The sequence below is a fragment of the Diuraphis noxia genome, unplaced genomic scaffold, assembly GCF_037042655.1.
Source record: "Diuraphis noxia isolate RWA-SAM2 unplaced genomic scaffold, SU_Dnox_SAM2 contig0003, whole genome shotgun sequence".
Classification (NCBI taxonomy): domain Eukaryota; kingdom Metazoa; phylum Arthropoda; class Insecta; order Hemiptera; family Aphididae; genus Diuraphis; species Diuraphis noxia.
In genome coordinates this window covers 40,876,453-40,889,133 of record NW_028301713.1, presented here as the reverse complement: position 1 = coordinate 40,889,133, position 12,681 = coordinate 40,876,453, and the positions used below count along the sequence as shown (strand labels likewise).

Sequence of the window (12,681 nt, the reverse complement as noted above, 5' to 3'; positions counted from 1 at the left end):
ATATTAGTATCTGACATATTGGCATGCGTATATATATAATATAATACTTATGTATAATACGCCAATGAAGACCTTCATGCATAATTCATAGCACACGTCACACATTACTCGACACCTATAGCCACCTATATAGTACACATAGTTACGTAGACATATTTTCACGTAATTTAAAAATGAACAATATTACCTATATGGCTATTTATTATATTAACGTTAAAATAAATATTGTTTATTAATATTTATGTTTGATTAAATATACTAACAAATTCTAACCGCTGAAATAAATGATTTTAAAATCGCCAAAAAATGAAATTTGTGTTGTAACAATGTCCGACAAACATGAGTAGTAAACTTGTAAACTAGTAACGCGAGTGACTCAACACTCAAGCAGGTGCACAGTCACACTAATATACTAATAAAGTAAATTCCATGATTATTGTTAAAATAAATTATGATAATTAATCATCGACCATGGCGAATACTCAATAGCACAAATAACAGTATAACATGAAGTTTCGGGTATTTATCCCCCCACCAGCGGTATAATTTTTACTATAACATAATGGTTGTATAAAAATTAAAAAAAAATGTATATACAGGGCGATTCAACACGCCATGCTACCATTTTTTCTTTTAGTAATAAATGTATTCAAATTCTGATTTTCGGAATTTTTAAATTTACTCAAAGATCTTATTTTTAAATTTTTGAATTATTTTTTGTGCTAACAATTATTAAGTGGATATTATTTTTGTAAATGTTGATATATCTAATTCAAAATTCGAAGGAGTAGTTTCTATTACTTTATTATTTTTTTACTAAGGATAATAGCTAGTACTTTTTTTTCTTATTTGTAGAATATATTTACAATCTGTTTGACAGCACATTAGTAAATTTGATAATTTATGCACAATATATGGCTTTGAATAAAATGTGGAGGTACTCAGGGAGGCCAACTAGTGCTGGAACACACCGTCAAATAATATTTTAGGTTAGAAAATATCTGCTAGTACTTAAAAATGGTTTTATAAAATAAATGTAAAGTTAAATCTAAAATGTATTATACTTGGGCCATTTCTACAGATTAGTATTGATACTTAATAGTTAATAGATTAATATAAATGACTTAAATATTTAAATCACCAATCACCATTTATTATAAACTATAATTACTATATACTTTGTATTTTTATATAAGTCTTAAGTTAAAACACAAAGTTAAATAATTCAAAAACTACTAATATAATCGCACGAATTTTTATTTTGATTCGTCAAAAAAATTATTCACTGTATAATATACAGTAGTATATTTAAAAATTCTAAAAATAAGTATTTGAGTAACTGTGTTATTGAAGAAAAAAGGAGCGAGCATGCATGGTAAATCACACTGTATAATATACACATTATACATATAATTGTTGTAAATAACCTCTCCCATTGAAAATATATGTGTATGCCACTGATAGCACGAACTAAGATAAGAATAAATAAAATTTGTTTATGATAAACTCTAATTTGCTTCATCGTCGAAGTATAATGCGTATATGCAAACTGAAAACGCGAGCGTACGATACGTCCATGTAAAACGGTCCTTATAAATGCATTACAGCAAAATCTGTAATAAAAGTTAAAACTCCAAATTGATGTACAATATAGCCTAGAACATTATTTTTGAAATTAATATTAATAATAAAATTTTTATTTTTTCGATATCACTTATAAGAAAAAGTTCTAATTATTTCAAGCTTTGAACAAAATTGGTCCTTGCGAAAAAACGCAGGAATTCCGGAAAAGAGGAACATGCAATTTTAATTTTAATTATATTAATACCTAATTGATTATGAAGATTAAAATATTATTGGGTATCAATAGAATGGAAAAATGCATCTATAACAAAATACTGCAGGGTGATTCACCAAGCAGCATGTTCACTCCCTATTTTTCATTAATATTGAAGTTATTCAAAAACTGATTTTTGGAATCTTTAAATATTATATTACGAGCACGAGACCTAAAGGTGCAATTACATTTTACATAAAATTTAAGAATACGATAAATGACAACAGAAAGTAATTAAAATTAATAGTCTATAAAACTAAAAGAATACAACATTTCGAAGACATAATAATAATGACCAGAACACATAATAAACATGATAAATATAATTTAATTATACATTAAATAAAGTAGGTTGTCCATTAGCCAAACGAATCCTTCGATCAATTTGATCATTCTTATCATAGTTGGTATTATGATAAGGAATTACAAAGGGATACCGTGACCTAAAGAAACGAGGAGGAACTCCAAAGTTAAATTGGAATATTAAATATGCCTACTCAAAGACCGTATTTTCATATTCTTGAGATTTTTAGTACCACTTAAGGAGTGTTCTCTGGCGATAAAAACTTTTGTTTTTCAATGAGAATACCCTCCTTTTTCACCGTAAATTATTTAGCGGATATTTTTTTTTAAGAATTTTAATGTATTAAATTAATGAGTAGTTTGTGAGTCATTTAACTTTCCATACTGTTATGTTATTATATTTGAGGGTTTAATAATAATAATTTGATATCAATTAATTTTTTTGTGATAATTTAAAAAAATTATTATTTTTTTACCGATTACCAAAACGCAACTTGCGGAGGCGGACAATTTATTGGCTCCCGTTATAATTGTTATACACGGGTAATTGGTCTTCAGCTTAAATACAACAAATTTTTTTAGAATAAAACGTAAAAAAAAATTAAAAAGATAAGTGCTTAAATTCACAATACTGTAAATACTTTATGAATAAAATGTATGGTAAAATGCAAAATTTAAAATAAATATATGATATATCGCGAGAATAAAGCCTCGAAAGTGTTCAACGATATTTTATAACAAGACTAAAGGAATATAAGTAATTCAAAAGTTAATCTTTAAAAAAGTTTTAATGTCAAAACTATTACAAACAGATTACTTTTAAGCCGGGGACCAATTTTCCGTGTATACTGTATACTATTATATGATGGTGACCAATTATCCGCATACGGCATTTTAATGCGGGGACCAATTGTGCGTTTATTGTCTTCTCGATTCTATCCCGCGGATAACAGTTTTTGGTATATTATATATATTTCAATATTTGTTCTATGGTAAGACCCAGATAACACATGCGAATGTTGCATCCTCTCAAAGCTGCTATTTGTATCTGCAAGTTCTACTTTCTAAGCAGAAGTAGTAAAAGAACGAATCACAATAGTTATCCACAAATTACAATAAGTAAATGTGAATATTAATATAATGCACATTAATTTAAAAAAAATATATGAGAGGTATAGAGATAACAACCGAGGTCTACCGAATTTTTTAATTGCTTTATATCATACTATACGATTAGTTAGATAATTTTTTTTTTTTTGTTATTATATATTATATACAATTTTACCGACAATATGCGTGACTATGTAATTTTATATATGCTTTTTTTTCCGTTTGTTTTTAGATGCTGAGCGGACGATGAATTTTATCATGATGTATTTTTATATTTATATATTTTTTTTTATATGACTGTCATCACATTTTGGGGCAGTAAAAATGCTTCGATTTTCGACCTTAGTACCTCGTTCGATCAGAAACTGAATAAAGTTGGTACTTTGGGAGGTCAGGAGTAAAAAATGTTTTTCTAAATAATCGGGATAAACAAACTAAAAATTAAGGGAAAACGGGAAATTTTACGCATAAACAGTTTTCGACAAAATCGATTTTGAATTTTGATGTAACTTTAAAAAAAATGACAATTTTCACCGTATGTTTATATAAGTATATTCTATCCACCATGCAATTTTCAAAAAAAATCTAGAAAAGCTTGAAAATTTAATACAAGGTTCCTAATACATTGTTACAATAGCAGTTGAAAAATATAAAAAATACATTGGTACGATTTTTTTTTTATAAGCATTTAAAGTTCAAATTTTGACAAAATATACGTAAAAACTAAAAATCCCAAAAATTCGCAAATTATTTTAAGCTAGAAATTCATAAACAATTTTAATTTTAAATCTAAGATTTGAAAATTTAATACAAGATTCCTTACAAGTTTGTCAATCTTTATCACAAAAAAAATGTCCAACAGAAATTCAAATTAAATTTTTATGAGCGTTTGAAATTTAAATTTTTACAGCATTGGATTTTCACTAATTTCTCATTTAGCGATTTTCTTATTTTGGTGTAACTCTAAGAAAAATGACCGCAAATACTTGAAATTTTCACTCAATGTTTGAATAGGCATTTTTTTAATTTGATAAAATTTTCAAAATATTTTGATTTGTTTTGAGCTGTTTACTGACATTTTAATTTTTCAACTTTTTTAGTTTTTTTTTCTATAAATATCGATAAAAATTTATTTGTTGGGTAGAAAAGCTTGAAAATTTAATTTAAGACTTCTAACACATTGTTACTATGGCAGTTGAAAAGTATAAAATATACATGGGTACAATTTTTTTTATAATCATTTAAAGTTCAAATTTTCACTAAATGTGTAAAAATTACGGCAATATTAAAATAATCTTGGATAGAAATTCATAAAAAATTGTCTTTTTAAATCTAAGATTTGAAAATTTGTAATAATCTATAATATATATTCTATACAGATAAACCGTCTTCACTCAGAATCGTTTTTCGTGTACAATGATATAATATCATTGGATTCAAATTTAATTCCATCCATTACATTAACCCACTTGTAACCTACTGGTCCTACTGTACAGCAGAGCGACATCCACAACTTACCCGCTTTTTTTTAATTTGCTTTTTTTTCTGTTTGATTTTTTTTAATTGCTTTTTTTCCTAGATTCCTCTTTATTTATGCATCAATTAAGGGTCCATGATAGTAAATTATTGTGACTGGTCGTTAGTCACGATAATATCTCAATCTTTTTTCTACGAAATACACTTGTACGCAATCCCGTAGTATAGATCCATAGAATAATTAATTATCTAGGTACATTATGGCATAGACATACAACAATTAAAAATGTAAACTAAGGGATGAATGTGATGAACATTAGAGAACTACTAAAGTACTAAACGTCTAACAGCACCAGCTACCACACCTAATGCCTATTGCAGTATTGCATTGCTCACAGTTATTCATGGGGACAGGGTAGAATAAGAGAGCAAACGATATAACGTTCTTAACTATATTGTAATGTGATAATAGTTGAATGTTCAAAACGCAAAGTTCTTTCTCTCTTCTGGCAGTTAGCTGTATCGTCCAGTGATCACTGGTTTCTCTCTCTCTTTCGCTCATTTAAACAATCTAAGCGTCTAAATAAATGTCTAGACACTGTTGTATTGTTGTAAGAGCTGCCGTTTACACTTTTAATATAGGTATCTGGTATAGAGTAATAATTAGTAATTACCATATTACTATGGAATAATATAATGCTTACAACTACTTACTCTTTTTACGAGCAAGTTGGTCACACTGTAAAAGTCGAGTCGGCGTCCCGCGGCTTGTAGGCGTGGGTTTCCGACCCCCGTTAAGATTTTTGTGTATTATGTGTACTGTGTAATGCAGCTTGCCCGGCGGCCGATTGACGGTAAAATTTATTTGGTGTCTGTACGCGGTGTTTTAGACTGATTCTGCGATTCCGCCTTTCGTTTCGTTTATAATAATAAGTTGTGATTATTGAAAATTTGTTATCTTAGCACTCCACTTTTGAGGTGTTTACATTTAATTTCCTACGCGTTTTATGCGATTAATTTAATAGTGGTGGCGATTGAACACCGGCCATTGAAATGTCGCAGAGGGCATCGAGAAAAGGCGGAGCAGCCAGGAATACTCCACAACCGGAGGAATCCACAGCCAGCACGACTAACAGCGAGAAGAGCAGGAGGACGGCAACATTGAGCCCGACCAGGTTCAGTCGTATTCAGGAGAAACACGAGCTACAGAATTTGAATAATCGTTTGGCCGCTTACATTGACCGCGTCAAGTACTTGGAAGCTGAAAACTCTAAATTGACCCAAGAGCTCCACTCTTCGGAGGAAGTGACTTCCCGAGAGGTGTCGAACGTCAAGGTACTATTTGAGTCCGAGCTTGAGGATCTGAGAAATGCTTTAGACCGTGAAGCTAAACTAAAGAGTCGTCTTGAGTTAGAGTCTAGGCGTAAAACATTAGAAGTAGAAGAGCTCAAAACTAAGTAAGTACCATGATACATTGTGATAAATGTGATGTTAATTTTATATATCTTTAAATATTAGATTAAACAAAGTTATGATATTAACCTAAAAAATGTATAATTGGCTACTGGAGTTTAGGTATATTTGTTATATATTTGTAATTATTGTAATAGTCTTCTAATAAAGTAGAATATCTATAGAAAAAACATAATTTTTAAAATTAGTACTTTCACTTAAGAATATGTTATAACTTATAGGTAATGTTTAACTTATTATAGTTGATAACATAATAAAGATAAAAAGTTATTGTCAGATAATAGAATAATAAAATTATAAACATTTTATTAATTCCCAGCTAATATCAAGTTGTAATTAAAATTTATATTTTACTTGTTCATCAGTATTTGGGATGTTACTATTTTTTTGTAGCGTGTTTACAACTAATTCCCAGAAAAGTAATGTAATGTTCCAATTTTACACTCATTTTTTCTATATTTTCTTATTGGAAATTGGTAGTTTACTATAATTGGACACTTGGTTTCTGAATAGTATTTGTCTACCGAGTTAATTGTGGATTAAACCAGAAAAATTCAAATAGACTTATCATTATTTTATTATAAATAAATAAATATACTTTACAATTATTATAATATTTTAATTATCACTAAATGACATAGGCTGTAGGTAGCAATAAAATAATGGTAGTTTTATTGACCCTAACTATACATTTTTAGTGTGTTATAGTATTTTGCTACTTTAATCACTACAAATAAAGTAACGGGCCTTAGTATCAATACAACTAGTATGAACTAAAACTGACCACTGTTGCTTAATGAACTAACAGTTGGTATTATAAAAACAATCATTACCTAATAAAATATTTTTTAAGGAGCTATCTATTATTTAATGTTATTTATAATTTACCTAATTATATTTCAGGCTCGATAATGCTACAAAAGAATTGAAAGAAACTACACCATATGTTGCTCGATTTAATGAATTAAATTCTAAATATGGTCAAACTTTGATTGATAATAAGAATTTAAAAGACGCTAATAAGGCAAGTATTATTTGTTTTATGATAATTTTCAATATTATTAGTTATGCTTGGTAAGAGTTGTTTTTTTTTATAAAAAGTGTTGTTGAACATTATTTTTCTATAGTTAACTCAAAATTCCCAAAGTACTTAAAATTTTTCAAGCAAAAAATTGCTTGATTATATAAACTGTTGTAATATTTAAAATTTTTTGAATATGCTGAGTACCTATTCTATTAATAATATGTTCATTTATCAAGTATTTAGTAAATATAGAAAACAATTGGATTAAAATTTATTTTTATTAAAAAATAGTAAATTTGAACATTTTATTTCAATTGAGTATATTTTAGTATCTATTAGATTAAAGTACTCTAAACACTAAATAGATTTTCTGAATCAAGTTTTTGTACAACTATTATTAAGTCTAGGCATACTTGAGTGATAAATATCTAACATAATTTTGGTACCTACATTTCTAAGTAGTCAGCTACTGGCTGGTACACAAGCATTGTTGGTAAAAATTAACAACAATATTGAGTTATGAAAATCCAACTAATAATTTCCACCATGTTTCCTGTTCCAATTTTATTTGGGTTTTAAAGTTAATTATAAGTTAATACAATCCAGTCATAATTTAATTATTTTATCTGTATTCTATCACAGAAATTGACTAAAGAATTAACAATAGAGAAGAAAATTGTTAAGGACAATCAAAAAATATTAGAAGAAGAAATTTTACAAAGAGTTACAATTGAAAACAAATTGCAAAGCATGATGGAAAATTTCAAATTTAAAGAAGAGGTAAATTTAATGCACATTATATTGGGTGATTCTATTATCATTGAACACTCATTATTTCAAAAATTATTGATGTTGTTGAAAATATTATTTTACATAGTTTAAAGTTGTTAAAAAACCAACGTTTTTATTAAAAAAAATATTTTTTATCCTTATAATTTTTTAAGTTTTTTACTTTTTTGAATGACAATATAGAGTTTTAATTTCATATTCCAAAGCAGAATATTTTTCTAAGTATTTTGATTCATAAAAATCGAATTTAGGACAAGTAGTTTATGAGTTATAAGTATTTAGAGTTTAGACAAGTGGAGTAGTGGAGAAACATTTTACAGGGTTACCCCGTACTACTCCACTCTACCAATCTAAACTTTAAATACTTATAACTCGTAAACTACTTGTCCTAAATTCGATTTTTATGAATCAAAATACCTAGAAAAATATTCTGGTTTGTAATATGAAATTAAAACTCTATGTTGTCATTCAAAAAATTAAAAACTTGAAAAATATTATAAAATAATTTTTTTTTAATAAAAACGGTTTTTGAACAACTTGAAACTATGTAAAAAATACTTTCAAAAACATTAGTAATTTTTGAAATAATGAGTGTTCAATGATAAAAGAATCACCCGGTGTATTATATTTTTTGCATTAAAAACTTATGTTTTCTATAGGTTCATAAACAACAACTTAATGATACAAGAACCAGCCGCCGTACTGAAGTAATTACTGAAGTTGATGGACGTTTAGTTAAAGAGTTTGAAGATAAATTACAATCTGAACTACAAACACTACGACAACAAGCTGAAGAAGATGTTAAACGAAACAAAAAGGAAATTTCTGATTTATTTGATAGCAAGGTATAAATAAGTATTTTATTAAAAATAATACCTATAATTAATAAATATTTTAAAATAAAATTGAATACCTGTTTAGTTTCAAAATTTGGAAAATGAATTACAACGCAAGAAAAAAGCTCTGGAAGCAGCACAAGAAGATATCAATGCGGGCAATGCACGTATTAATGAATTAACCCAACAAATCAATGATTTGTTGTCCTCTAATAATGATTATTTGGTATATACATTTATTATATTATATTCTAATTAAATACTGAATAATTATTTTTTTCTTTTAGAGGAAAATTACTGATTTAGAGCGATCCAAAGACCTTCAAAGAACTAAATATATGTCTGAAATTCAAGCACTAGATCAACAATTAACAGCTATGCAAGATGATATGTCGCTAAAAGTACAAGAATATCAAGACTTAATGGATATAAAAGTTGCACTGGATATGGAAATCAGTGCTTATCGAAAATTATTAGAGAGTGAAGAAAGAAGGTTAAGCATTACTCCAAATACGTCAGTTGTTGGCAGTCCAAGAGGCAAAAAAAGAAAATTGTTTCAACGTGATGAAACAGAATATGAATTTTCTAATGTTATCACAGCTTCATCAACTGGAGATATTGAAATTTGTGAAGTATGCCCTGATGGACAGTTTGTTAAGTTATACAACAAAGGATCAAAGGTAAAAATTAAATACTCAAATTATATGTTAATCAAGAAATAAATTTTAAATTAATGATTTAGGAATTTGCATTGAGTGGATATGAATTAGTGCGCACTACTGCTGAACAAAATGTTTCTACTGTATTCAAGTTTCATCGTTCGGTAAAACTAGGAGCTGGTAATTGGTTAACCGTATGGTCTTCTACTGCCAGTAATCAAATACACGAACCTAGTGCTGGATCTATTGTTATGAATATTCAAGCTTGGGTTGTTGGTGATCTTATGGCTACAATACTTTTGAATCCTGAGGGACAGGTTATTTGATTACTATAAATATTATTTATTTTATTAAACATAAATAAAAACAAACATTCTGTGGTATATTTATTTTTAGGAAGTAGCAACTCATGAACTTAAAAAAGGACAGGTTTCTCATTCACGAGCCAATGAAGGATATGGTGATTATGAAACAGAATTGTTCCATCAACCAGTAAGTAGTAAAAACTATTTTACCTAATATGTATACAATTTAAGTGTTCAAAAAATAATTGTGAATATTTAAAAAATAAATGTATTACATTTCTGGTTCCGGTTTGGTCCCTTTGGTATATTAATAATAATAATGATAGTTTATTGGTTTTGAAGTAGGTGAATAATTATGTGAAATGAATAATTTAATGAATAATATAAATATAGAAAATTTAGTTCTAATATTATTCTTGGTATAAAAACTTTTTATTAGAAATGCCAATTTGGGTTAAATAAACAAATATTATTATCCATACCTAGATATTCAGTTCGTAAATGAAAATTAAACAAAAATATATTTTTCGTATATTTTTATGACACCTAAATTTTCTGTTATCTACAAAAAAAATTGTTTATCAGGAACACAGGCATGAGTCCTACCTAAAATATTGAAATAAATGTATTCAAGAATATTTACATTAATTTATAATGTATTGTTTTCATAATTCTATCAAAATATTTAGTTAGTATATTTGGTAATATTATTGAAACAAAAAATGCATTCTTATCTACTAGACATTGATAATTTATGAGTACCAAGGAGAAGGTACATTGCTATCAATCATCATGCTTGATTAACAGTAGTTATTTTTCTCACTCGTCGATAGGAATTATTATTGCATTGCTGAAATTAGTGCCCAGATTATATTTTTATATGGTTTAATGGCCTTTTTGTTTTCATTTTCATAATTTTAATTTTATTAAAAATAAATATATTTTGTTGTATCATAAATCTTATGCACAAGTGTTCATTAAAAGTTGTTTTGTACAAATTTAATATAATATTTTAGTTCTACTAACATAAATTAGAGGGGTAGTAGTTGTGTTGTGATAATAGGAAGGGGAAAATATTGTGCACACCTAAGCATCCCATGAACCGCCACTGTTAATAGTACATCTTATTTTCTGAATGTGTTATTAATAAACAAGGGTTGAACATGATGTAAAAAAATTAATGTAAATGTGTGTATTGTGGATTTGTGTTTTTGAATGATATATAAGGTGTATGTATTGGATTTAAAAAATAGTATTTTATATACTTTATTGTTTATTGATTCATCTTTCATAGTATAAAAATTAAGTAATGTGTTTATAAATCATGAATTGTTTTGTTATAATCATAATTGTTAAATATTTTTTTAGGGCGATCCTCAAACTAACGACAAATGTGTTATAATGTGAAGGTATTTACTCAATATTTTAGTAATAAGAACGATCCAAAAATATAAATATTAAATGAACACTTGTAGTTAATCAGAGTTTATCACGTGTTAATTATTGATTTTTAATTGTCATTAATTTTTTTTTAAAGGCGCGAATTTTTTTTACTAATATTTATTATTATTTTACTTACTTTTATTTTTATTGTTTTTTTTTTGTATTTTGCTTTATTCACTATTAAATGATCTATACAACATCTAAAATACATATTTTACAAAGTTACTTATTAAATTAAAAAAAAAAATGAAATTGAATTTCTGATCCCATTTTAGATTGTATGAAGTAAAAATAAATAATTTTGTGACTATTTATACATACATTAAATTGTACTTAATAAATATAATATTATTATGATATTAAGTCAAAAGCTCATTTGTGTTTAACTTTACATAATGTTGTAAAACGATCATGTACAAAGATCTTAATTTTTTTAAATTATTTATGATTTGAATATTACCATTAATAATAATAAATAACTGTTATTTAAACATTTACAAAAATTAGTCCTAGTAGTTTATTTAAAAATAATACTTCCCTTATATATTTAGTGAATTTTTTTGCAATTAATATTATATAAAGTTAGTTCTGTTTACTGATTCATGAATTCCAATACTTAACTTTTATATGTAAAAACAGCACTCATGTTAAATAGAACTTTCTATAATAGTAAGCTATTTAGTCTGAAGTATTTCCTGCAGACTTTATTAATATTAGTTTCAAAATGATTTCCTACTAATGTTTAAAGGCTAGTTTTATTTTTATTGTGACACGGTTATATAAATATTTTTTTATGCCGACTAATTGATTTAAAATCAAAATTAGATTTTTATTTTGTCTTCCAGAGTAAATATAAATTATTTATCAAACATATTTTTATGTTTTTTTTTTTAATTTTTACCATTTTTAAAATATCAATTCATTTCATATAAAGGCTGCTATAGTTTTAAATGTAATGTATACCCAAATAAGTTATTTTTATGGACTTTATAATCGTTTTGCGCTTCGTGTTTTGTTAATGACATAATTTATTATACTCAGTTCATACAGTTATGTTGTAATTTTATTTTTACTACATAATAAGTAACTGAAAATGTAGTCATAAATTATTTATTTAGTTGAGTACAATTTTATATATTATTTTATTATAAGTTATTATTTTACATTAATTAAATTTATTTATATATTTTTTTTACTTATAAGCATTCAAGCCATTTAATGTTTAATCTTAGGTACTTACACTTAATTAGTTAAATTACTAACAAAGTATCTAAATGTAATTTATATCTGTTAATAACTGGTATAAAAAATGTTCAATTTGTGTTGTATACAGTTGTAATGTATATGCACCTAACATTAAATATATTTATTTATTTTAAAGTAAGATTATTTATTTTAATAAATTGTATTATTTTGATTAATTAAA

At 26.3% G+C, this 12,681-nt stretch overlaps 1 protein-coding gene across 1 annotated transcript; it reads left to right on the top strand.

The window, feature by feature from the left end:
* Positions 1-5,543: 5,543 nt before the first annotated feature.
* Positions 5,544-12,681, top strand: LOC107167321 (lamin-like). The gene is made up of 9 exons (XM_089222362.1): positions 5,544-6,183; positions 7,103-7,223; positions 7,866-8,003; positions 8,672-8,857; positions 8,934-9,074; positions 9,136-9,528; positions 9,591-9,824; positions 9,904-9,999; positions 11,181-12,681. Exons 1-9 carry the CDS (start codon positions 5,780-5,782, stop codon positions 11,217-11,219), a joined length of 1,752 nt encoding a protein of 583 aa, XP_089078488.1. The 5' UTR covers positions 5,544-5,779; the 3' UTR covers positions 11,220-12,681.

Excerpts from the sequence above, each read along its gene's own strand:
- LOC107167321 (XM_089222362.1), top strand. The coding sequence starts at position 5,780 with ATGTCGCAGAGGGCATCGAGAAAAGGCGGAGCAGCCAGGAATACTCCA. Across the intron at positions 8,004-8,671 it reads ATTTCAAATTTAAAGAAGAG|GTTCATAAACAACAACTTAA; the intron begins GTAAATTTAATG and ends TGTTTTCTATAG. Across the intron at positions 9,075-9,135 it reads CCTCTAATAATGATTATTTG|AGGAAAATTACTGATTTAGA; the intron begins GTATATACATTT and ends TTTTTCTTTTAG.